This window comes from Centroberyx affinis, unplaced genomic scaffold (genome assembly GCF_046629955.1).
Source record: "Centroberyx affinis isolate AG114_WGS23_722 - 3 ecotype Tasmania unplaced genomic scaffold, CSIRO-AGI_Caff_v1 ptg001042l_1, whole genome shotgun sequence".
In the NCBI taxonomy this organism is placed as follows: Eukaryota; Metazoa; Chordata; class Actinopteri; order Beryciformes; family Berycidae; genus Centroberyx; species Centroberyx affinis.
The window spans coordinates 34,397-61,366 of record NW_027279598.1 but is presented as its reverse complement, the minus strand read 5'-3'; the positions used below and the strand labels follow the sequence as shown (position 1 = coordinate 61,366).

Below are 26,970 nucleotides of genomic sequence, written 5' to 3'. Positions count from 1 at the left end.
ACAATAGGATTTTCAAATTGAAAGTTTCAGATTTGTGTGGATTTGGAACAAAATTTTTTCAAAATTTTGCGCAAAGCATATTCCTACGTAACATCAAGGAGGTCAAGGACATCCAAACTGGCAAAATGACCCATAATTATTTTTTGTGCAGATCTGACAGTCTTAATAAATCACAACCACAATAATCTGTATAAAAGCTTACTTTATGAAGCACAGACTAAATATTCAGTAAATATGTCCTTTACATAGTATGAGCATCCTGTCAAAAAACAGTTCAGATATACAAACAAAACAAAAAAAATCCAGATCCAATGCTGACATCAAAGTGCCGAAGTTGTCATTTTTTTTCTTTAAATAAAACAAAACAATCAACAAATATGTTTTTTTTTCTCACAATCCTATATTACAGCACAGGCCTACCCTAGAACATTGGGAAACAATGGTTAGCACAACAGCCAAAGTGACTATAAGGGGAGGTCTCCCAGTAAGAAAGCAGTTATTTATCCTAACAATACAGCTTTATAAAATGGTAGTTCCTCTCTGAAAATTCAGCTCCATTCCAGGATTTTGATCTGTACACGGATCCGCTTCCGGGCTTCCAGCTGCGATTCCAGGTTTCCAGCCCAGTCCGTAAGGATCTCAGATCCCATCGGTCGCTGTGCGTGTGATATGGGAAGCAGCGGCGGTGCCGTGTCCAGAGCCGAAGATATGACTATTAATAACCTAGATATCCACAGCTCCGGTTGTGTCCACAGGCACACATACTTCTGTGCCGCTGAGGCTGAGTGAGGGGGCACAAGCTCACTGATCTACAGTTGTGTCAAAAGCATATTAGGTGGGAAGAGGAAATGTGTGCGTGTATGTGTGTGTGTGTGTGTTTGGGTGGGTAGGGATCAATTAAGGTGCTCACAAACAGCAGTACCGGTGCCCCTCCCACCTCATCTTCACCTCCTCACACAACTCAACACAAGCCCTCCTGTGAAAAACAGGCTCGACACGTTGCTTTACTTGGAAAGACAGAAGCGAGTCGGACGTCCGTTTTGTTTGCCGTGTCCTCTCGGTCAGCAGAGACGGTCTCCTACTTAGAAAACAGAAGCGGTCTCTTCTTCTTAGAAGTCTGTCCGTCCTCCCCCTCCTCCCAGCCCACGTGGAGGATGTGTTGACGCCTACTCGGCTGGCGGAGCCGCTCTGCTGCCGTTTCCCTCTTCCGTTCCAGTATCCAAATGGTTTTCATTGATTTCACATGCTTAGCTGGAGCAGTCCCGCTGCTACGCTCTCCAACCAGCCACTCTGTGCTAGACTTGGGCCCGCTTTCCCATAAACATCCTGGTTATCTTCATGTTATCTCCAATGGTTGGAATGATGCCAATAGTAGAGATACACCAGTACTGGTAAATGCCTGATACAAGGCTTAATAAGGTACTAGCATCAGAGAATTTACCCAGTATTGAGATCTGATACCAAGAGGCCCATGAAACATGTCAGAAATCAAACAGAAAGTCAAGTCTCTGTGCTTTCTGATTCTGAATCTGAAAGCAAAGTGACTTGATTTTCTGTTTTCTTGGAACCGGTATCGACAGTTGAAAAGTGATTTTGGTGCATCCCTAGTCAATAGGACTGTCTTTATGCTGAGATGCTTTTGAGAAACACGGGCCTGATTGTGACGGCAGTCTTATTCAACAGAAGGCCATGGGATTGTTCCTCACCCAACATGCTAAATAGCACTTTTGAATCTTTAATACAAAACATGACCCTGCTTTATTTAGTTATTCCTGTTGCCTACAGCTTCAATGTCTCAACTGCGAGCACTTAAAACACATGCGGATGCACACACAGACACGCATGCACACACACGCGCGCACACACATTTACTTCATCACAGCACACACCAGCCGATCCAGTCATATGCCTCCCACCCACGCTTTCCTGTTCTGTCCTTCATTTCCATCTTCAGAAACCTAGCATCCAACCGTATCTTGTTATCTATCACGTCCAGCACCAGTCCGTGTTCTCTGTCATGGCGCTAAAAGAGCAGTGAGGGGGAACTGTACGAACAGAACATGGCACAGTGCTTTCATTCAGTCACATATCGTTATCATCTCAAGTTCAGCTTTCGGTTGGAAGAAAACCAAACACAGAATAATTAAATACATGTCAGCACTAGAGGCGGCGGCAGCCCGAACATCAGAGAAGCAGGCTTGTGACGAGAAGCTCGCCGGTTCAAATCCCGGCACCGGCTGGGAAAATCTGACAAGCGAAAGAGTAACACTCTCCCCCTCCCTCAACAGCTAGTGTCGAGATGCCCTTGAGTAAGGCACTCCACCTCCAGGTGCTCCGGTGGAGCGGCTTAGTGGCCCACAGTGAAAGACTGTGGTTGTACTGCGCGGCTCCAAGGTGTGAATGTGTGTTAACTGTACGAGCGTGAAGCGGGGCGTTGCTGAAGAAGAGCATGCGTGCTCAGCAAAAACCCTTCCCGGGGTTTTAAAAATTAAATAAATAAATAAATAGGCTACACATAGCAGGGACTCCAACCTTCTAGAAGTTCGTCTGAGTTCATAGTTGCGAGCGTTCAAGAGTCCAGTTTTTGTAACGCCGGGACAGATATGCTGTATCTACACACACCGTGCTCCACAAAGGGTCCGTACTCAGGCATGTGAGGAGCTGGGTGTGTGAGAGTGAGCGAGAAAGGCCAAATGCTACAGTAGTACCACCTTCACCCCCGGGACCCGGGACCCGTCACCACCCGACACCTAGACGGAAGAACAAGGGCAGGACAGTGTCCCCGAAGGCAAATCAGACCGGGGGAACACGAGCGATGACAGCTGTAAAGAATCTGTCTCTATCTTTCATAGTCGGTGGATAAAACCTGCTGGCGATCACACTGCCCTCTCCTTGTTCTTCTCTCTAGCCTGAAACCAAAACACTAGAATGTCCTCAATCTGGTCATAACTAAAGACACATTTAAAAAAAAAAAAGACAATTGCATCGATCTTACCTGCACTGAAAAATAATACTGATGATATTGTGATAAATAGAAATTTAATGTGCAATAAAAAAGGTCCACGAACTGAGGTTTGGCAGGATCAAGTTGTCGGGGACGGAGGGCGGGTTCTTCATCTATTGCTCAGGGACACAAATTTATCACGAGGGTTGATAAATTCTAGCGAGGATAGCGACAGTCATTTCTCCTGTACCTGCCCCCCTCCCCCCCTCTCAAGTACAACGAATACTACTGCGCATCCGCCCAGGAGCAGAGACAGGAGGAACGGAGGAGCCAAAACACAAAAACAAACCAAAAAAACCCTATTAAGAAGATGTTGCAGGATCAAGCTAGGTTTGGCTTGGAGGGTTGTTGTTTTGCGGGGCGCGGTCTCTGACCCTCCCCCCCCCCCTCAGCTCCTCTGTCCCGGGGCGGTGCGTCCGGCGGCCCTGCCGTTAAGCCCGCCGCCGTGAGCCTGGCTGATGGACGGGGAGGACTGGGTCTTGCGGAGGTGGCCCTCGCGGCCGGGCCGGCCCCCCTCGCCGAGCAGGCCGCCCATCACGCTGGCCTCGATCTTCTCCAGGTCGTCCGTCTCGGCGCGCAGCTTGGCCTGCAGCAGGCTGATGTACGTCTCATACCGACTCTTCTGCTCATGGAGAGGAGGAGGAGGAGGAGGAGGGAGAGATGGGATGATTTAGACAGGGAGACCAAGAGAATGAGAAACGCAAAATTAAGCAAAAAAAAAAATAGAATAAGATAAACTGAAATAGTAGTTTGGACCCTGTTGAGCCACTGTCGCCTCATCACTTACTTTGTTTGTGTTGGATTGAAAAATTTCTTCTTTTCATTTCTGACTGATTAGCATTTTTTTTTGAGACAGTCACAGTTTGTGACAGCTAAAAACAAGAAACTTACATGTATTCTGATGCTGCAAATGGTAAATTTGTAAATGTTATAGAAAAAATGGAACAACATTTTGAGTTATTGAGAAAGTTGCTAATTTAATATTTTCTGTGCCACTAATAAAAAAATGTGATGTACAAATTCATAATTGATATAATCAAAAAATAATCCAGAATCGGGGGCTTAAACCAGGACAGGACATTTGCCATCTGTCATGCTTCTTGACCTCTCAGCTGTAAAAATGTATATAAATAAATAAATCAAGGACAGAAAAACGAACAAATGTCTCCCCAGAAGGCTGTACCTCGTACGTGAGGTAGTGCTCTTTGAGGCGGTACTCCTCCCACTCGCGGCTCTTGGGGTCGGGCGAGGGCGGGTTTTTCCGGTGCTCCTCCACCTCCAGGCTCATCTGCTTCAGCTTGCTCTCGTGACTCAGCAGCTGCTCCTCCTGCACCAATCGCAGCCCCAAGAAACACCGGAAGACCCCCCCGAAACAGCCAATCAGAAGCAAGCGGACGCAAATAGGATGTGGAAATTACCCGGCCCTATGAGTATGATTTTTGTGTGGACTGTAGTTGCTGTTGTATAGATTTTTTTGCAATGTATGTATTGTGATACTCTTTATGTATGTATGCACATTCATAAATGTGCGTTTGTCTGTAAGCCTACAGTGTGATAATGCGTTAGTTTAGTAGTTGTGTGAGTGTGTGTGTGTGTGCCAGTGTGTACCTGGTTGAGTCTGGTGGTTGAGGATGGCAGCAGGGGCCGACAGAACTTCTTCATAGAGCCGATGGCGGCAGGGAAGGCCGGGGCAGAGAACAGCGCGGCCACCAGGTTTATCCGGAAGATCCAAGACATCATCTCCTCCTCACTCCTGCAGAGAGAGAGAGAGAGAGAGATGGGAAAGGGCGACGGAAGAGAGAGCAAGGGAGCAGAGAGACAGAGAGAGTAGCAATTGCTTGACTAGTGTCTCTCTATCTGTATATTTTAGTTTCACCACATTCAACCCTGGGTTCTTCCAGAAGAAAAAGCCAGGTACGTTGGGGTAGGCAGAGTGAAAAACAAACAATTATTCCAGTTCACAGACTATAATTTTAATTATGTTATCATCTACAACTATCTACAACTAACTAGTATCAACCATTATTTAAATTTTTTGTAAATGATGTCAGTGTCTATAATCTAAATGCCTTTTCCCTTCAAACATGTTTTTGAGTAATTTAACATGTTAATGTGATTATTGAGTGTTTACAGTAACAGTAACAGATTCAGTGAGAATTTAGTAGTAATAGACTTTAATTCATACTTTGCACCAATACTTTCAAAATCACAAACAAAGTAATTGATCAATTACTGGAATTAATATGACAGAAGATTTAGGTATCGCCATATACTATTATTTCTATTTAATTGGTTACCTGCTCATTTGAAATACCTTTGATTCCATATTTTCAGTGTCCTGCTGAAATCTTTCATCTCAAGTTTTGCATGTTTCAGTTTCATGACCTTTGAGCCATGCTAAACTATTTACAATGTGTTACATATACAGTATATACACAGTATATAGTATACTGTATATTTAAAAAAAAATATATGTGTGAAAGGGAACATTCCATTGTTTTCTTCTTAATTCCTGTATTGTTGACTTTTCAGAGATTCAAAGTTTTTCGCCGTGTGATGGCGACATGTTAAAATCATCTGGGTGACTCACGGAGCTTGCAGTAAGAAGACCCTCCAGTCGGAGGTTTTCAGCTTCAACACGTTGGCTCTCTTGCTGTAGTCGGTGGCGCAGGTGGCTAAGGCGTGGTGGATCCGCACAGCGTTCTTCAGGTCCACCTCCGACAGGTCTGCGTCCGGCTTGTACTCATCCTGGAGGAGGGAAAATAAAGAAGAACAGGCAAACAATAATGAATAAAGTAGAGTTTTAGAGTTTTAAATGATAAGCCTAAACATAGCTACTCTCTTGTCTATACCAATATCCATTCTAAACAAAACAAGATAAAGCAATGACAAAGATACAGCTCATTCATTTCATTTTGCGGCCTCAGGTTGATGACTTCACAGCCTCACATTTGGTCAGTACAGCCTTCCCACCAGCAGGGGGAGACAAACATACACTAGAGCAGCTATGCCTCATTTTCTTTCTAACACTCTCACCATCTCACTCTCTCTCTCACACACACACACACACACACACACACATACACACAGAGCAGAGCAGCTAGCAGCAACCAGCACCGCTGTCACTGCGGTGGTGGATGTGTGTTTCTATGGCAACGGAGCAGAGGGTGAGATGCGGTACCTTCTGGAGATACAAGATCATCCCCTTCAGAACCGCATAGAACTTCTTCCAACCACGGCGACCCCGCGGGGCTGGGAGAGAGACAGAGAGAGAGAGAGAGAGGAAACAGAGCGATAAAAAGGGAGAAAGAGCGACCGAGATGGACAGAGAGAGACACGGAAAGACAGAGAGAGATAGAGATAGAGAGAGAGAGAGAGAAAGAGAGAGCAATAGATTGAAAGATACCAAGACAGAGACAGAGAAAAAGAGAGAAACAAAAAATACTTTTCTTACATGTTTTGACAATTATGAGAGAATTGGAACTTAAAGTGTGTGTGTGTGTGTGTGTGTGTGTGTGTGTGTGTGTCTGTGTGTATGTGTGTGTGTGTGTGTGTGTCTGTGTGTGTGTGTGTGTGTGCGTCCATGCACTCACTGCGCTTGCCGTCCATGTCGGCGTGGCTCTTGCGGGTCAGCACTCCATGTTTGTAGGTGACGGCGTTGAGGAGGATGGGGATGGCGATGAAAGGGTTATTGCCATCCGTTACCCTGGCAACACGTTTACTCCCGCCCTCACACTGCTCCTCCACCAGCTCCGACAGGCTCTTCCTCAGCTCCTCCTCCTCACTGCATGCACACACACACACACAAATATCCATACAGATAACCCACATTAGCATGAATTTAAGTCGACATACTTCTGAAGAACTTGCATACTCTAAATACTTTTGCCTTTTGATAAGTACAAAATGTATACTCACATTGCCCACTCAAGCTTCTCATTCTTTATCGAGTTATACAAGACCTGTGTAGGCAAGATGGTAAAAGAGACAGATTGTAGAAATGTTTTTTGAGGATTTTTAATTTGATTACAGCATTGGAATGTGAGGAAAAACCCTCCAAGCTGACAAACAGTAGGTGCTTTATATGTAGCTATACTGGCTCAGGAGGAGTTCTATACCTTTAATAAGTCTTTGGGGAAGTCTTTGCCGTTGTTGAGGCCATCCAGATTACTGATAAACTGTTGGCAAGACATCTTCTTCCCAATGTTCTGAGGAGAGGAAAACAAACCGACAGACAGACAGTCAGAGACAGATGGAGACGGACACAGACAGAGAGAAAGAAAAAAAATTTATGAATTCAATTGACATTTGAGAAGAAATGTCACCTCCCTGAAAGGTTTATCTTGGGGAAACTTTTTTTTTTTTTTTTTAGTGGAGCCATGTTGTCTATCCTGAAGTTTCCAAAAACGCAGCGGTATGTGGGGCTGCGAATGTGATTCAAGCCCACCTTCATCTGCACCAACCTGAGCGGAGTTCCCTAATCCTCCACTGGGTGGCAGTGTTATGCTGCTACATAGCAGGGGGAGGGGGGTTCTTGCTGATCTAGAATCAGCTTTGCCTTGCCAGTGTTTTTCCCTGTAGTTATTAGGAAGCATTAGGCCACCAAAGCAATAGAATCATCGCCACTAGAGAAAATGTGATATTAAAAGAACCTAAGCATGTGGGCCTGTTTTGGGGCGGCAGTGTGTCCTAGTGGTTAGAGAGCCCGTCCTTCAACTAGAGGACTTGGGTTCAAGCCCCTGTGTTGGGAAGCATCCATCCTGCTGAAGTGTCCTTGAGCAACACACTGGATCCCTACCAGCTCCTGTACTGTAGCTGACCCTGACCTCTGACCTCCCTGTGGAGGGGAACAAGAGGAAAGAGAATTCCTCTACTGGGATTATTAAAATAATACATTATTATCTAATGTGTAGTGTCAATGTTTAGAATTACTACATTTATGCCTGTTTATGCCTGAATGAAACCTGTAATCTAAAAAGGAACAGCCGTGGAACCAAAACGATTTGACCCACCACTGCTACTACAAAATGTAGGAGGACAGTAATTCTAATGAATGAGGTGGCAGACCTGGTTAGTGCCCCTAGATTCACACTTTTCCTCTGAGGAATGAGGAATGTTCACTTTTCAAGGAGAAGTAGCATTCACAAAGCTAAAATACTCAAGATGGCATGTAACATTCGCAACAAAATGTATTACGCTTCAATTATTCATTACATCCACTGTACGGCGAGAAAAAGGTTATTGTAATTCATGACCATAATCCAATTGGATTAACCACTCAAAGTTCACAAATGTACTTATACTTTCATGCAAAGCTAGAAGGGCACTGCACTCCTAATTAATTTAAAGCCTCATATTATCAAGTAGGAAACATGTAGCCTAGCCTAAATTGTTTAATTTTAACTTAAATTTATAGATATTGTAATTAACAACACTGTACTGTAAGTAGGGATGGATCAATACCACTTTTTCACTGCTGATACAAATACTGAATACTAAATTAAGTAGATTATATATTAGCCAATATCAAGCCAACATCAAGTTACTTTTACTAAACAATATAAAGGCAGACAATTATTTTTCTGTCATTGAACTAAGATGATTAAAATTGGGTCTTTTCTCTTCTTTGGAGAGATCTAAATTCCTTCTGTATGTGAAAAGGCATAAAATCAAGTTGCCATACATAATTTCACTTGGCTCTCCATCATTTGGGAAATTTTCCAATACAATATCCAATTTTAGGATGCGTAACTATTGGCCTGAATCATACTGTTAGCTGACCAAACAGAAACACCCCTTCCAGGCACAGATGTAAATGACGACCACAGCTAGCGTTAGTACTATAAGCATACTCACCACCTGCAGGGGCAGAGAGAGACCGGGGGACCAGATATGGTTAGCAGGGGAAGGAATTGAAAGGGAGCAAAAGCAATGGAAAAGAGAAAAAGAGGAAGGATATTAGTTAGAGGAAGGGTATTCACTAAAAGCATCATTAACTTGTGACTGTGAGTCGAGTTAAAGAGCAGAGCAGGAGGGTCGAGGAAGACCTATGATACCGATCGAGTTCTGTCGCCCAGACCACAGTGCTCCAGTTTAAAAATGAACGGATGAGACGATTAGAGGAGAGGAGAGACAGAAACAGGTCAGAAAGTAGGCCGGGGAGGGGAGAGAGAGAGAGAGATGATGAGGGACAAAGAGAGAGAGAGGGAGAGAGAGATAGAGAGGGAACAAGAAAGAGATATAAAAAGAGATGTGAATGGAGACATGCCATTGCTGACAATGGACTGTTTACACTTTGTTTGCCAGCTTTGCAAGAAGAATGTCTATGGTTAGTGGATCCTACAATACCAATAGAATAGAAAACTTAGTAAAAGTCGGTGCGTACGTGTCCGTGTAGATCAGTGTTGAGCAGCATGAGGGCGCAGGTTAATGTGTGGGCTCCGTCTGCCAGGGGACAATAGACAAGGGTAATTGAAATGTCATGCTGCTCTGCTACACACACACACACACACACGCACAAATGCACTGCCACACACTCACATAAACAAAAATACTATACAATATGTTCCAGTCTGTGTAGCTTTTTGTAGATCACATTTCTTAGCAAGCTTTAGTTCAGTTCAAGCAGAGAACTGCTTTACTCTACGTAATCTACATCATCACTTTGCTGTCATTAAAAGGTTGTTAAGGTTGCTTTTTTTCTCCACATCATAAAAGATCTTCCTCATTATCATCACCTTCACCACCATCATCACCCTCATGGCCCTGACCTTCAGAGGTCGGTGTCTGTGGGTTGCAGTGGCAGAATCGCTTGGAGAAATGTACAAGGACCCTCTCTCTCTCTTGGGTCTCCCCCATCAGCGGAAAGGCCTTCAAGAAGTTCCTGTCACACACAGATGACATCACAAGGTCAACACGAGGTCAAATTATTGTAATCATTTTTGAAAAACACATGATTCTGATTGGTATTAAAGAAAAACCCTCTTTGTTAAAAACCTTATAACAAAATATTTTACTCTTGTAATTGTAGCAGTTCTTATTTTCTAAACTGGCAATTTGACCCTCATGCACCCTGAAGTATACTGTCATAAAAAAAAAGTATGTTCTATGTTCTTTGCCCCGGTGTCTATAGTACGGTACTGAAAAATAGGCTTTGTCATGCTCCAATCATGCCTTCATATTGCTTATTTTGTGCTGAAACATTAATGCTGCATGTCCCAGTTTTAAAGTGTCAAAATGAAGCTGAGGAAAATTTAGAGATTTAAAAGAGAAGAAATATTAGGTCAGCGCAGGCAACTGCAATAACCTGCATTCTTTCTGCATTCAATCTAGCCTATTTGTTAGAAACATAATCTACAATGATAAAAAATAAAGGGTTCTACAGAAACATTTAATTTCTTCCATGATAAGGAAAGGAATCGAATCGATAAGATGAATTAGAATCAAAACTGCTAAAACCCAAACAACACCAACCCAAAATAATGCAGGGTGCTACGTGTGCTATGTGTTACTTTTCAACAACAGCACACCTCATCATGTGTCACCAGCCCCAGTCTGAAGTGCACACATCAGGCCTTCTTAGCTGAGGAACTCGGACTGAAGGCAGCAGTTTAGACAGCAACATGTCAGGTACAAGGCAGTGACGTGCTACACAGCTGTCAACTGCAGTAGCCTGCAACTGTATGCAACACGACAGCTTGATTAGCACAACGCTAATGCCTTGTGAAGAGGGAATGGGGAGAATACACATGCACGTGTGTGCACGTACACCGACGCGCACACACACACATCGCTACCAAGTGCTGACTGTGCATTACCTCAGGGCTCGATCCAGTGACAGGCCAGAGAAGTCAAAGAAACTCAGGTACTCAGACGCCACCAACTGGCTGAACTCATTACTGCAGGATGGAGAAAGAGAGAGATAGAGAGAGAGAGAGAGAAAGAGAAAGTCAGAGATGCATCAGCATACCAACATGGCACTGAAGGGATATGAATGTTATATAATGTTATATAAATGTCAATTCTCGAGGTGACTGCATGTGTTTGAGAATGTCCTGCTGTTAATGTTCTGAGCATGTGGCGACCTTGTGTTGATGTGCTCGATCATGTGGTTTGTTGTCAGTCTGTAAATCAATCTGTGCTGGTTATACATGCTGTAAATGTGCTGTAGATGCATACTTTGTGTCTGTGTGTCTTGTCTATACACATATGTGCCTGTTCATATCAGTGCATATGTTTTCCTCTGTTTATGGTCTTTTAGCAGTGTGTGTGTGTGTGTGTGTGCGAGCGTGTGTGTGTGTGCTCACTTCTTGCCCAGGTGTCTGGCCACGTCGCAGCGTTTGAAGCCCTCGAGGTGGTAGAGGCGCTTGGCCAGCCTCTTGGCGGCCTCACAGTCGGCTCGGCAGCCGTTGGCCAGAGTGTCGGTGCTGCCGCGCTCCAAACGCTCCAGACTGCCCAAATCACACTCCTCTGAGTCAGACAGCACGTCTGTGAGGTTGGCATCGCTAGGGAGGGGAACACACGCACGCACGCACGCACGCAAGCACACACACACACACACACACACACACACAAGCAGGTGCCCAGGTTAATGAATGGAACACATGTCCATCGTTACACGCCTACTCACTTAAGCTGGATAGAAGACACTGTAAATTGCTGAGCACAAAACCCAATTACATAAACATATGTTAACATACACACAAATAAAAGTCAAATGACTTTCAAATGACTTGTTATGATGTTGACCCAGTTTCACTGCCACTTAATGTCCTATTTTACTGCAGTGGCTGTGGAAAAATCTGTAGGCCTGAAGCAGAATGTACCTTCCCCAATCTCTTCCATAAAGGTGCAGTAATCTCAAACTGTTGCATGAAATTCAAATATATAACGTTAGAAAGTGAACATATTTTAATATATAAACTAATAACTGTATGGGCAATTGTAGCCTATAATACAGAAAAATATGTTCTCCCCTCCCTCTGCAATTACCATCAACTTGCCCTTGAGCAAAGCAGCTAACCCCCAGCTGCCCCTGTGAAGTTGCTCATTGGCCATCAGCAGACAGTGGTTGTACTGGGAAGATCCCAGGTGTGAATGGGTGTAACTGTATGAGTTTGAAGCAGGGCGTTGCTGCAAAAGACCGAATGTACTCAACCTTTCATGAGTAGTTAAGTTTAGGAAGGAAAAATTAAATCAGTTGCCAAACAGTTACAGACACTAGAACGAACATGCAGTTTCCATTGCAAAGGAATGACTTGTACAGCCTGTATGAATGACAGACATTACCATATTCAGACTACACGTACTCTGGTTGAAGTTATAATCCCTAGCTTTGTGGTTAGAACTGATTCAACAACACATTCACTGAACCAAAGAGTCACAGAAAAGTCATATATACTGAATTATAAAGTATATTTGTGATGATTATGAAAATAACTTCCATACAGCTTCTTTTCTACCCCAACAGACTTTGACACGTTGTCATCCACTTGATTTGGAGACACAAAAAAGTTGGAAAATGATTTCATGCAATGGGTGACATAACTCTGAGAGTAATGTTGGCACAGCAAAAACAACAGCTTACTCAACTCTGCAGTCTGCACTTGCATCCTTGCATAATTACTTTATTTCCAAAAAGTAATTGTCCTTTCTTTTCATTAATTCAAAAGATGGCCATGTGGTTTTTTGAGAAGGTAATTCAGTGAAATAGTTTGATTTTTGAACAATGAAATTTTAATATGGCCATTGCTGTTATTGATTTAACCCCTTCCCACTCTTCAATCAGCTTCAAAAAGCGTACCTACAATCACACTGATAGAGAACTCACAAGAGACAGGGCTTATAGCATAAACAGCAATAATTCTTCAAAAAACGAACTGACTGATTCTCTTCTCTCTTGCCCCCATCTACAGAGAGTTCAGGTTCAGCTACAGAGCGGAAACTCTGGAGCTGGTAGGGACTCAAGGACACTTCAGCAGGGTGGATGTTTGCCAATGCAGGGTTTGAATGTGGATCATCCAGTTGAGGGACGGTCTCTCTAACCAAGCCTGGGCCTGCAGCACCCCAGATGGCTCAAGTATCACCGGGAGAACGGAGAGAATCAATGTAGAGAATTAAAGTATTAATTAGTGCCTATTTAGTTATTTATTTAAAGCTTGTGCCATATTGAGCTAGTTTGATTGAGATATTGAGCTGTGTCCACTGTACTGCATTCTCGGTACACCTGGCACACAAATACATCCCACAGTTAATCAGTGGGATGTTCATTTAACTGATATTTAGCTTTTACAAGACTTGAAACACTCAAAGCAGCTGGTTTGGTTTTGATTACAAGTTAAAACAATCTTTTTTATAACTTTGCGATGTAACATATGATAGCATTTACATATAAGTGAAACAAATGATGCCTCTTTTCTAGGCCTATTAGACAAATCTAATCAAAGGGCCTTGTCTAGTTTAAACGGACTGCAGATCTTATTAACAGCGCCCATAATACATTTATCCCACCCAACCCATAGAGACACATCATCTAACATAAGACATAACATTTAATAATTGGCAGTATTGAACAGAAACAGCATAAATAGCTATTTAGTTTTGCATTTACTAGCAAATCGAAGCAAAACAGCAAATGGTCCCAGTGTCATTTCTCAAGAAGATGCACATTCACCTCCTCAGTCTAAATGTCATTGCCTGTCTGTCTCTGCATTTGTGTGACACTGTCAGCATTCTCGGCAGATGATTCAGATGTTTTTTTGCATAATCTGATCAGGCCAATTGCATTAGCCTCCCAAATTCAATACGCTACGCTGTGTTGTCGTGGTGATGTGCCAGTTGCCATGGATACAGCAGAAGCCGGGTGTCCTGTGCTGGGAGGAGGAGAGGAAGAGGAGGGACTGTAGACTACCGTGACACTGTCTATCACATGTCTGCTGTGAGGCGCACGGCTGGCTTCAGAAACTACACACACACACACACACACACACACGCAACCATGTAGTGTGTACACACATGCAAACACAGCACACACATGTATATATACACATGCAGGCAGAAAGATGCATCCACAATTGGACCAAGCCTACACACACGATAACACATAAACACACACACACACACACACACACAATGAGCCTGTGGTAAACCATCAAAACAATATCTAGCCCAGTGTTTGCTGTGAAATTGCTTTCGCTTGTCTGACCGTATTAATTCACTAGACTCAGAGACCTCATAAATCATTCAAAACTCATATCAGTCATGGGGCTAAAATGATGCCGGGCTCCCCCAATGCAATGCTGACTGGCAATGATAGAACCAACACACACACCACATACACACACATAAAATAAGAGAGCGAATGAGAGAGACAGACAGTCTAAAGTATCAAATATCCAATGCAGGCCTTTTGTTCTAAAATACTTGACCTTACTAAGGGCCAACTGGCAGACAGTAAAACTACTTGTCTATCTAAAGCCACAATTCTATATCCCCAGGCCACACATATTCAGTCAATGTGAGTGCCACTTAGGCTACTGTGTGTGTGTGTGTGTGTGTCAGAGAGAGAGAGAGAGAGAGAGCATGACTCTGCATGCCAGTGACTCATACTAATCTCCATGGTTGTGCGCCACCCTCACCCACACCTACAAGGTGTGCCTGTAAGGTGTGTGTGTGTGTGTGTGTGGTAGGGGGGTCTTAACTGCATTTTCCATGAGATGATCATCAACTATAGGGGGTGTTAATATTCAATTTTGTTATTTCATATGATTTTCTTTCTCTTTCACACACACACACACACACACACACACACATACACACTGTTGCACACCAAGCTTTTGCAGTGGACAAAGTGAGATACACAGTGAGCTGTGTGTGTGTGTGCACGCACATCGACATCACCAAGTCATCTGCTAAGGCGTGTAGATACAATCTCAGCACAGACAATGTTGCAATATTGGAATTATGAATGTTCAACAACACAACAATGTCAGCTCCAGCCACTGAAATGGCCTCACACTATTTTACATGGTATTTACTTCTGACTGCATTAACTTACTGTTGAATTAATTGATGGCCAACAAATGGATAAGTCACACACCTTAATACATTTTGGTTTTCAGTGTATTGTTGACATTGATGGGTCATCACCTAGTGGGTAAAGAGCTGGCTCATGTTGATTTTGTAGAGCTGCTGGTCACAGTTCAAAGTGCAAAACCACCATGGAAACAAGAGTTTACAGCAATTAGGCTGCCTACAAGTACGAAGAGACCTTTTCTTGGTATAACAGGCCTACGGCAATACCATGTTGATTTTACATAAAGTTTTACCTCGTGATGGTAGACTGACCCTCATGAAAAAGAAATATAGCAATCCTATAATGAATCTTTTAAAGATATCTCGGCAAAATTATAAGTCCGTATGGGAAATTTATGGTAATGGGGATATTATGAGAAAACCATAGGAGGTTAAAAAAAAAAAAAAAAAGTACCATATAAGTTCGTTATAAACTCACTATTGAGCACCACAGACCCGCTAAGTCCCTATGGGAATATTACAGTGATAACATAGAAGATAAAAAGAATTACCGTAAAACACGACAAAGTCAGTTTTAGCTCACTGTTAATTACCACAGACACGCTCTACGTCCCTATAGGAATATTATAGGAATATTACAGTGATTTCTCGCCAGGGTAAAGTTACACTATACACTAGCCAACCAATTCCACTATTTCCATTTTGCCACGAAGCATAGCGTTTAAGCTCCCACCCATTCAGACGTAAAACCCGTATAAACTTCGCAGCGTGAAGGAAACATCAAACTTACAGGAGCTGCAGTAAGAAGTCAAAATGCACATCATATTCGTCTTTCCACATCGTCACTTGGATCTTGAAAATCAGCGGTTAGGAGCGCGCTGCGGTCCGACCGCCTCATCATCCAGTACTCGGTAAAAGCTGCATCGGCCCCGCTTTCGTTGTTAAACTATCCCCAAGAAAGTCTGATTTCCTCATTCACTTAAGCGGACGCCAGGTCATGCATAGTTTCTCCTCGTTCGGGGAGCGTAAATCAGACTATTGCGTTATTCCACCATAGTGTCAACAGGCTGGGTTTTTTTGTTTTGTTTTGTGTATTTTTCCTTGAAGTTTCTTGGAGGTTGCCTGCCCACTCCTCATAGGAGAGGATGTTGGGGGCGGAGCGGTCGGGCCGACTGGAGAGACTTTTTCTGATGAATTATAATGTTCCAAGTCGTGGCTGTACAATAGATCTGTGTGTCCCGGCCAGCAGACTTCCTCTGCATTGAAGTGAAGGGCTCCGAGCCAGCAGATCAGTTCAATATCACTGGGACGTCTTGTATCTGGACTGCTGAAGTTCACTGAGGGGGCTACATTCCAGCATCTGCTTATTTCATATGGCTATTTCTGTATGTTTACTATCTTTTTAGGCTGGCATAGATCAATTTATGATGTAAATTCATAGTACACATCATACTGAGAAGTATATGGTGATTGGATCTTTTATGGGATTTTTTTAAAAACATTTTTAATGATGCCTAATAATGATCACCGACTGGAGGTCACAGTTTACCTTTTTATTGGCCTCTACACTGCTGTTAATAACATAGTTTAAGGTTACAGTGACATATAATAACGTTTGTAATAACAGATCATGTGATGGCATGGAGATCCCCCCCCCCCCACACACACACACACACACACAGAGAGACTTTTATAAGCCACACTGACACATCCCTGCATGCTCCCTCTCTTTTTAAATCCCTCCTTCCCCTTTCTAGTCTGGTGGAAAGGAGAAGAAAAGGAGGAGGCAGAGGACGGAGAGCCAGCTGTGGGGTCGCAATCGACAGATTTAGAGGAGTGTGAGGTGAGGAGAGATGAGAGGGGAGAACAGAGACGGACCCCAGGAGGAAGTTTGATCAGCGATATTTGGCCACTATATTGAGGGATTCACTGCAATCTCGTCTCAGGCCGGTTTTAAACAAGGTCTGCAGATCATCAGGCATAGACAACGGTAACAAAACAACTAAATTTCCTTGACGACGACAACAACACAGAAATTCAATCAGCACTGGGACCAGAATCCTTTTTGGACCAAGGAGGTGCTGTTGAAAACTGGTCACATGTCAGCCTGTGAATCATGGCTAAACTTTGTCATTTACAGGCCATGGATTTACATGGGAACAGAAGACAGGATTTATAAACCTGATGTAGCACAGATCCGAACAAGGGAAAAACTGATTCTGTGTTTACACAGCCAGCAAAGGATAAGTGAGATAAGTGCCTCTGTAAATCACAGCCTCAATTATCACCAGTAGCCTATCAATTACATCCTGTCTAACATACCTTAGTTTTGTGCTAGCTAACTATAAACAGCCATGCTGCAATAATGCCAACAACAGACTCAAAAAGACCGTTGTCATTAACGTTTATGTGCAAATCCCAGTATTAAACATCAGTCCAGTTGTGCTCCAGGTAGCTGACTCCCAGTTTAACCAGCAACTGATTCCAACACACTCAACTCAGAAAACAACAAGGCCACACAAGATCACTGATCACACCAAACCACCACTTCCATCTATCCATTGCAAAGATGGAAAGATATTTCCTTTGAAATTTTCAATGAGCGTGCTCTTACTGCATCTTTCAGGCCTCCAAATGATGAACTAATGCTTTTGTAATTGATATTTTACTAAATTAATTGGTCATTATCAATTGAACTAGAGCTTTTTCCACCTGTCCTTTAGTGTTTACATTTATACATTTGCAGGTTTCTATCAAAATGCAATCTGTTACAGATTGTACCACTTGAAACTGTAATCAGTAGCATAACCCACTAAAATAATGAAACTGAGTAACATTGGGATTACCACTAAAACCAATGAATGTGGGGATAAAGTAAATTAACAATTTACTATTTATAACCAAATTATCTTGAAATGCCCTTCCCCGTTAATTGATTGTTGTCCAGTAATCTACTAGTACTAACGTATTAGTAATGCCCTAAATATTATATATAAGTAAAAACAAAGTGACCACCTCATTTTCAAAATTATCTGTAATTTGATCACTTCTATACTATAAAGCCTATTTTTTATAATCAGATTACAGTAATCTCATTACATGTAATCTGTTACTCCACAACCCTGTGCACAATATAGTCAGTGGTTCTGTTTTTCTCTCTCATTCTCTCTCTCACACACACAAACACACACACAGACACATACAATGGTGGACAATGGACAATGGTGACCTCTTTTGGCTGGGTGAAACAAATTGTGGTCAGGTGTGGGATTGTGTAGCAAAACACTGACCACAGCAGCTTCGTCTGGCTACAACTAGAAAATAACTTCCCAGTTTTCTGCCTTACAATCTGTTGCAGACGCAGACAGGAGGAGAAAAATGCCACAAAACAGACACAAGTGTTTTCCCTGCGAGAGTCTGGTTGGCCTTCCAAACGGCACATACAGGAAGCCTTGACACAGGCCTCTGAGGAGACAGGCCTATGGTAAGAAGAGCCTCATTCAGCCAAAACAGTCATTCGTACAGTAAGATTGTGGGATGTGTCATAAAACATAGAGTCAAGCTATAAATAGACAGAAAGAGGGATAAATCTGTTGGTGCCGAAATGATTCAGTCAGTGAGTGTGTGAGTGCGTGTGTGTGTGTGTGTGTGTGGAGAGAAGGGTGAAAGAGAGAATTTGTCTGTATTACTGCTTGTGTTGCAAAAGTGTGTGCACATGTGTATTTGTGAGTGTGTGTGTGTGTGTGTGTGAGTGTGTGTCCATATCACTGCCTGACTGCGAGCCAGGAAAGGATAATCTGCAGGGTATTTCAGCTGCTCTATAGAACCGCGCTGAGGATTTTATTCCCAAAGTGACACCATGAAAGATGTGTGTGTGTGTGTGTGTGTGTGTGTGTGCATGAGAGAGAGTGATAGAAAGAGAGAGAGAGAGAGAGAGAGAGAGATTCAGAAGGTGAACGATAAATATCAAGGGCCCCCATCGCGTAGCATTTGGACGTACGCGCATTATGCATATTTTTGTTTACGCGCGTGTGTGTCTTTCATGTGTGTGTGTTTCTGCACTCGACGGTGTATATGAAAGAGATTAGTCCACGAGGCAGAGCTGCTTCTCTGATATGGGAGCGGCTGCGTCTGGCTTTTATCTGCTCTGCTTGGGCTTAGATCTGGTAGGATCGCTAGCTTCGGGGGGGGGGGGGGGGGGGGACACACTCACAGTATGCTCTCCGCGTGGATACACATAGAAACACATGCATGCATGCAGATGTGCAGGCGTACACGCCGCACACACGTACACACACTCGAACACATGCGTGAATGCACACACATACTCCGCGACACCGGGCCATGCCTTGACTTCTGAACATCAGTTTGTGCTTTGGTGTGGGTGTGTGTGTGTGTGTTTCTGTGTGTGTTGTGTAAGGTAGGCATATGTCAGTGTATCTCCTTTCTTTTAAGCATTTGTGTGTGTGTGTGTGTGTGTGTGCGTGTGTATATGTGTGTCAATGTTACACCACAGGTTGCGTTATTAAACATTCAACGAGTTATCAGTACTAGGTGGATCTAGTCAGTAGCTGGTTAAGCTGGTAGACAGACAGGATCTACATCAGAGTCAGGGATGCAGACAGACAGACAGATACACAAACAGACAGAGAGACAGACAGACAGACAGAGAAACAGACACACACACAGACAGACACACAGACAGAGTGTATTCGTGGTGGTTTTAGCAGGCTCTATGGATTAAGGTTAAGCTTCAACCTCGGTGGCGGTTCCCGCCGGGCGCAGAGGGACACATCTCATGTGGAGTAACTGACTGACTGATTGACTAACTAACCAAATGACTTAGTGTCTGACTGATTGACAGAATAATCAAATAATTTACTACATGATCTAAGTGATTTACTGACCGACTGACGGGCAGGTTTGCTGACTAGATAACTAGATAAGAGACGGGCACTGTCAGTGACTGTTTGACTAGCTTACTTAAAGTAATAATACATAAATGTCCATTTTGCTACTCGCTATCACAGATTAATATAACATTGAAAAAGGTTGAATTAGTAGTGATTCAAAAATCCTCTGGTGTACAGGAAGTGTTTCACGTTTCCGGTTTGTTTGGAATAAACAGAAGAAGAACTGGGTAGTTTGCATGAGCAGTGATAGCCACCATGGCTGAACAGACAAAGAAAAGAGAAACTGAAACTGCATCAACAGAAAATCCAAGGAAAAAGACGTCACAGTACTGGACACACTCTTTGATTGACAGGTGATCTCTGGGAAGTGCAGTGCAGAAACACCACAGCAATGAGGCTGAGCAACAAAGATGGAAACAAAAAAAAAAGAGAGCAGATTACCACTTAAATGACTGAGTGGCTGGATGACCAGCCAACAAAATGACTGACTGACTGATTCAACCACAAAACAACTAAATGCCTGCCAAGTTGACTGACTGACTAGCTGACTGATTGACTTGCCATTTTTTATCCACTGCTTTGCAGCTGGTCTGTCCTGCGGAGAAAAAGACTGGTTGCCCACAAGGCCCGAGGTGTCACATTGTGTAACCATGCCAGTTCTGTAGCTACCCACCGGGAAGAAAGGAGGGAGGGAGGGAGAGGAATGAAAGATAAGAAGAGGCTGCAGGGGAGCACTGTAGGGGAAATGGGGGAGGAGGTGATGCAAACAGGAAAGGAGGGGACGGGCAATGAGATAAAGTGAGATAAAAGGATAAAGGGAGGTAGGAGATAGGCAGGAGGTGAGATGGAGCAAACAAAGAGATGGAGTGACACAGAATCAAGGAGAGAGAAAAAAGAGATGAGACGCAGGGAAAGACATGTAAGCGCAAGCAAGGTTGAGATAATGTGGATAGCAGAGCTTTGGATCAAACAGAACCTAGTAGACACCATTTATATCTTGTATTCATAATTATTGTTTCTCTTTCACCTAAATCTGTTTTACAGGATTGTAAATCAGAAAAAGCTTTTATGAAGAGTTTTTCTATGAAGGCCTCCCCTTTCTGTCTATTTATTATGAACTGGGACTTCTTATAGCCCATTCTTTTTTAAGGATTTTCTTTTACCAGTACTAGTGCAACTCAATTGGGCTGAATTTTCTTTCTTTTAAAAATCACATAGTCCCTCTATATAGTAAACTATGTTATGAAAAGTTTATAAAACTGTTGTAATGTTCTGCATGTGTTTTTTCAGAGTAATGGGTTTTGGCTCCATTAACTTGCCCTGGCATTGCTGACAAATTCTTGCAATTTCTGCCTCCAATATCCCAAAAACTAAATCACTGAGGCAAGTGCTTTTTGAATGGACAGAAAGGATTCCCAGTTCCTGATAAATTAGATACTGTAGGTGGCTTAAAAAACTTGAACTATCCCTTTAAGACCGAGTAGCACATGTATCCACTCTAGCTTTAAGTGCTCAAGTGGCTGGCAAGCTGGCTAGCATAGTAGAGCAATAGTCACACACACACACACACACACACACACACACACACACACACACACTCAGACCCTGCTGGGTAGAGGAAAGCTGAAGACGATGATGTCATGACATAAACAATAGCTCATTCAGCTTGGCGCTGGTGGTCAGGAAGCCAGTCCGTGCTTAAAGGACAACATCTGTAGACAGACGGAGAGGGAGAGAGGGAGGCAGGCAGAGAGAGAGAGAGAGAGAGTGAGTGAGAGAGAGTGAGAGAGAGAAAGATAGAGATACAGAATCCTTGGTTCATCCTGTAACTCATACTGAGCTGTGGAAGCACCAGGAGAATCCAAGAGCAAATCCCAGCAGTTAGCTGAGCAGATCATGCCAGAGATCTGTGCATCTATTTGGCATTCCAGTGGATTTGTAACTCTAGAAACCGTGCAGGGGGCAGAGCTGTGGAGAATGAGCCTTAAGGATTGCATACTAGCCAGCCAGACAGACCTATAGCCATAGGTCAAGTTACGTGGTTTTTTCCCATATGGTTCCTGTTACCACTTCCTCCTCGGTGGCTCTGCCCTGGCTCAAACCCCCTTAGTGCTATTAAGGTAATTAAATGTAAGAAAGTAGTGTCAGCTGTTGCTATGTATCCCACAATTCTTTGGGGTCTATGCAAATATCCTCAACATGGTGCCAAAATGCTGGACAGAATGGATGAGCGTTAGTGAGTTTAACATAGAAAAACAGTGTAAAGTAATCGTGCAAAATCGCAGCATCTGTGATGAATATCAGCTGGCTATTCATCAAAGATACTGACAGGCACTTTGTTTCTGATTTCCCAACTGTAGTATAAATTGTATAAATACTGTAGTATACATATCCAGTGTAAACCTCCCATATGAAACAAACATGCTAGTCCCATGAGTTTGTTTCCATTTGCAAAAGTTTGCTATCATGCTTAACCCCTTTCTTGTTTTCTGCTTGTCAGCGATAAGATCATCTCTGCTACTGTGCAAATATGCTTTAGGGCAACAGGGTCAGTGGAAGCAAAGACCCCAGCCACAAGCTCCAGGTCTGCTTCACAATCGTTGCCCTGCTTTAAATCACCACCAACAGGGGAAGGAGCAGTTTCATTCCAAATGCAATGAGGCCGCTTAAACAGGCCAAGCCCCAATATGTCCCCTGCCACCACTGACTCTATAAAAATGTAAAAACTACACTGCTGTAACTTTTAAATTTTTGAATACTTCCTCTTTGTTTGCTTGTTGCTGTTTAAGTCTGCGGTATGAACACAGCATGCATTCAAGCTGAAGTGCACAAATCCAATCCAATTGTGTACAGTAAGGTTTTCTCCTCCCTTCCCTTCTCTTCTCTTCTCTTCTCTTCTCTCCTCTTATATTCTATTATATACTAAAGGATTGGAGGAAATGGTGTAAGCTGAACTGGGTTCAGCTTTGCAACTTCCTCACTAATGAGACTGATTAGGATTTGGGACAGGGGAAACTGACTCTGAGTCAGTGTTCCTCAACAAGACCCTGAAGCCAAACAAATAGTGAAGGATATACAGGATTTTATGCTAATCGTTTAACATGAGCATAGATTTTTGTCCTGTGCAGTGTACTTTATGTTGGTCGATAATATGTATATGTAGGCTTGTGTATTTCCATCCTAAATTGTTTGACACGCCTTGGTGTGTTTGAGTGTGTGTGCATGAACAAAAAGAGCTACTTTAGAGCAGCCAGACAGCCCACCCCTCACCCCCACCCACCCATCCACCCTGCCCCCTCACTCAGGGCCCACAGCTGGGTCTCACCGTGCTCACGCCACCTGCTGGTTAAGCCAAGGTCACAGTATATTAATTACACATCAGGCCTATGAAATCTACACAAAGCTTCCTTTGGCTGCGACAGGATGCACACTGGACGTTCACCCATCTGTGTTTCACATTCGAAAAGGAAGTGTAACACGTTTGCACTCTAGCAATCTCAGAAAGTCATATCAAAACTGGTCTTCTTGCTCGAACATGCCCGCTTAACAATATCTATGGTTGTGCATACTGTATCTTTCTACAGTGTAACCATGGTGTTGGAACAGATGTCAGTAAGCCATTGTGGAAATGTGATTATAGTAACTCTCCATAGGCATAACAGAATGAAAGTCCAGTCAGATTTAAAGCATAAGGTGTGAAGCATAATGTAGACCCTGTTTTCCCATCTTTTTCCATCATACCAATCGATTATGAACAAAATATCATCAGTTGCTGCTTCACTACTCAATTGATAGCAATTAATGAGATTTTGGTAAGAATCAATCTGTATCATGGAAAATGATGGGAAAAAAGGGTCCAGGTGGAAAATGTCTAGACTTATGCATTAACACCCAATCAAACATGCCTCCTCCTTACCTGACAGAGTTGAGCATGGCTCCAGAACCTTCTGTGGCGCCTTGGGAGTCTGTATGGTATCCATTAGGGATGGCCCACCGTCCAGGCTGGCTAAGCACAAACTCTGACCTGCTCCCTGGTATGGTGGTCCTCAGTGGGCTTCCTCCAGCTCCAGCTCCAGCTCCAGCTCCATGGTCGGGCCCCGCTGTGCTCTCCCCAGCCTGCAGATCACCTCTCAGGGCTTCCGGCCCAGCCTCAGCCCCTTCCTGCTCCTGCACAGTGGCTAGCTCCAGTTCCAGGGGTTCGGGGCCCTGTAACAGCGCCCTCTGTTGGATGAGCGGCGTCAGTGGCGCCTCGAAGCTGACACAGCTGTCTGTCTCGTCTGTGAGTGACAGCACGTCCAGCGAATCCAGGCTGCTGTAGCAGGTCCCGCCCCTCAGCAGGGCCGACTCCACGATGCGCTCGAACGTGGAGCTGAAGCCGTCTTTGTTGTCCCCCCTAACCTTCTCCCTCTCTTCCTCCAACTCCCCCTCCTCTTCCTCCTCGTCTTCCTCTTGAACATCAACCTCCTCGACAATCTGCTCGAACACCGAGCTGAAACTGTCCTGGTTTTCTCTCCCATCTGCCTCTTTCTGGACCTCTTCCTCCTCCTCCTCTTCCTCCACTTCTGTGTCGGCCTGTTCTACATTAGTCTCAAAATTTGAGCTGAAAGTGTCCAAGTGTGTTTGTGTAACCTCCTCATTTCCTCCCTCCTCCTCCTCCCCCTCGTCATCTTCTTCATGTCCATCTATCCCATTTTCCAGTCTGTGTGAAAGTAGAGGAAAGGAAAGGAAAGGAAAGGAAAGGAAAGGAAAGGAAAGGAAAGGAAAGGAAAGGAAAGGAAAGGAATATTAGGAAAAAAAAGCATTGGCATATACTTTGAACATAGTTTCTTTGTTAAGACTGGCACACATGCAAAGTAGATCATTCACATTCATTGTTTAAATTATTCTTCATTCAGGAGAAGTAGCACAATAGGCAAATATTTCAGCTTGAATAGACAAACTGAAAGATGAGTGATGAAAAAGCAATGTCCAATTTTCTACTTTCTGAATAACCAGAAGCACATCTCTCGTCTGTCAAACCTCCACACTTTCCATTAATTTGAGAGAATATGAATCTATTATAGCGCTCTATATTGCTGCTGCTGGACAGAAATGCTCCATAAAGTCAGTTTTTTATCAAAGAATGATAACGTATCCAAATAATGCCACTGGGCCCAAGTCTATCACTTTTCCAAAAAAAATCTGCATTTTACAGTGTAAAAATCCTCTAAGACTGACAACAAAGCATTTATAACTATTTCAGCCAAAAGGTCAAATTTATCCCCATAACATTTGGCTTTGTTCAGATAATCTTAAATAATGAGCATCTTGTAAATTTGCTTTGTTTTGTTTCACATTTTTCTCACATAGTAAAACACTAATCAGAAACATGTGTTTTTCAGCATATTGTATACCAGCTAACAGTTTTTCCCAGGTTTCTCACACATTTTAAACTTTTTTAAACTCAGCACTCCATTGTCATTCCTTCCACTAATCTCCTATACTCCAGAGCAATTCTCATGTATAATTAATTTGCACTAGTCATTTGTAGTGGTGATTGAGGCACCGTATATGCTCTTTGATTGCATTATACATTCGTTTGCTTGTTCCTTTCCATGCAAAACATGTAGAAAATAATGCCAGGTAAATAACAGCCCATGTCCAAAAAGTATGCTATGGACAATCTTTAACAGCATAACTACCACAAAATGTGTTCTCTCAAAGAGTGATGGAAATTCGATTTAGTAAGTCTGCAGCCTCTTTGAAAATGAGACAATTTTTTCTGTTTGTTTGCCTTTCAGATCATTTAATTGAGGCAAGGCTTTTGCTTACTCGTTTGTAAGATGCAAACTGAGTAAAGCATATTAGGCTAATTATGAACCAGAGAACCACACTGAGAAAACTACTCAGCATTAAAAGATACTCAGCATAGAAACATTCATTCTATCATGATATGATTCAAAACATAAACTGCACAGCCACGGTCTTAGGCTGGTATTTTTAAGCCATTGACATTTTCCAACTGTGTGTTACTAAAAAGTGATTTATCAAATTGATGAACAGCTTTTATGTGATACATTGTGCATGCTGATTCATGTAGATCCAGGTCAGATTTTTGTGTAAAATATATGCAATAAACTGTGAGGGGGTAAAGCTGACTTGTTGGTGGTTTTAGGGTATGATACAATCTCAAAACTCAATGTATAATATAACACTAAAACTGCCAAGATTGTAGATTGCAGTTTTAGTGTTATATTATACATTGAGTTTTGAATGAGTTTCACAAGCTCACGGGTTGTGCAATATATACCCAACATTTCCCAGCTGGTAAGAAAGAGGTAGGCTAGAGATTACACACTTTGCACCAAGGAACAGGTAATGACCTCATGATATCATCTCTACCTTTCTGGTCCATTTAAGATAAAAAACAACAACAACTGAATGTCAAAAAATGGAGTTACAAGATTTCCACACAAAAGCAGCAATGTGTGTCTTGACAGAGCATAGTAGTAGTGATGTATGAACTAACCGGCCAGCTTGCTCAGGCTGAGTTGCCTCCTGTTCTGTTGGCGGTGGCATCTCTTCCATCTCCTTCCCCTCCTCTTCTTCTTTCATCTCCTCCTCTTCACATGTTGCCCCCCCCTCCGCTGAGCTTACCTCTGCACTTATACATCCTTCCCCTCGCTTCTCTTCCCTGTCTTCCCCCTCTCCCTCCGCCCCTCCGTCTGTCTGTCGACTCTCAGCGCCAGCGCCATCTATCCTCTCCTCTTTCGCCTCACCTTCTCCTTCCTCGCCCTTTGTCTCTGCCCTCCCCGCTCCTTCCCTCTGCGCCTCCTCCTCTCCCTCTCTGACCTCCTCGTCTTGTTGTCTCCCCTCGCTCTCCTCTGCCTCCCACTCTCCCGGGCACCCCCCCTCCTCCGCCCCGGCCCTGCTGTGCGTCTCCGTGGGCTGGCTGGTGGTTGAGGTGGCGGCGGTGGCGTTGGGCTCCGCCGGGTTCTCTGGTGGAGTGGGAGAGGGCAGAGCCTGCCCCTCCTGGGTCAT

General features: G+C 43.4%; 1 protein-coding gene across 2 annotated transcripts; it reads right to left on the bottom strand.

Moving 5' to 3' along the window:
• Positions 1-208: 208 nt before the first annotated feature.
• On the bottom strand, positions 209-26,970 carry psd2 (pleckstrin and Sec7 domain containing 2). Of its 2 annotated transcripts, XM_071522892.1 has the most exons (17): positions 26,837-26,970; positions 26,709-26,806; positions 26,459-26,588; positions 23,867-24,649; positions 11,311-11,508; positions 10,822-10,902; positions 9,775-9,887; positions 9,390-9,448; positions 8,861-8,863; positions 7,123-7,212; positions 6,923-6,966; positions 6,598-6,788; positions 6,186-6,256; positions 5,595-5,752; positions 4,613-4,757; positions 4,188-4,331; positions 209-3,626 (listed from the first exon to the last, which is right to left on the bottom strand). In XM_071522892.1, exons 1-17 carry the CDS (start codon positions 26,968-26,970, stop codon positions 3,393-3,395), a joined length of 2,676 nt encoding a protein of 891 aa, XP_071378993.1. In that variant the 3' UTR covers positions 209-3,392. The 2 variants fall into 2 exon arrangements, with proteins under 2 accessions (XP_071378993.1, XP_071378992.1); XM_071522891.1 differs by lacking the exon at positions 8,861-8,863 and having other exon boundaries at positions 26,459-26,970.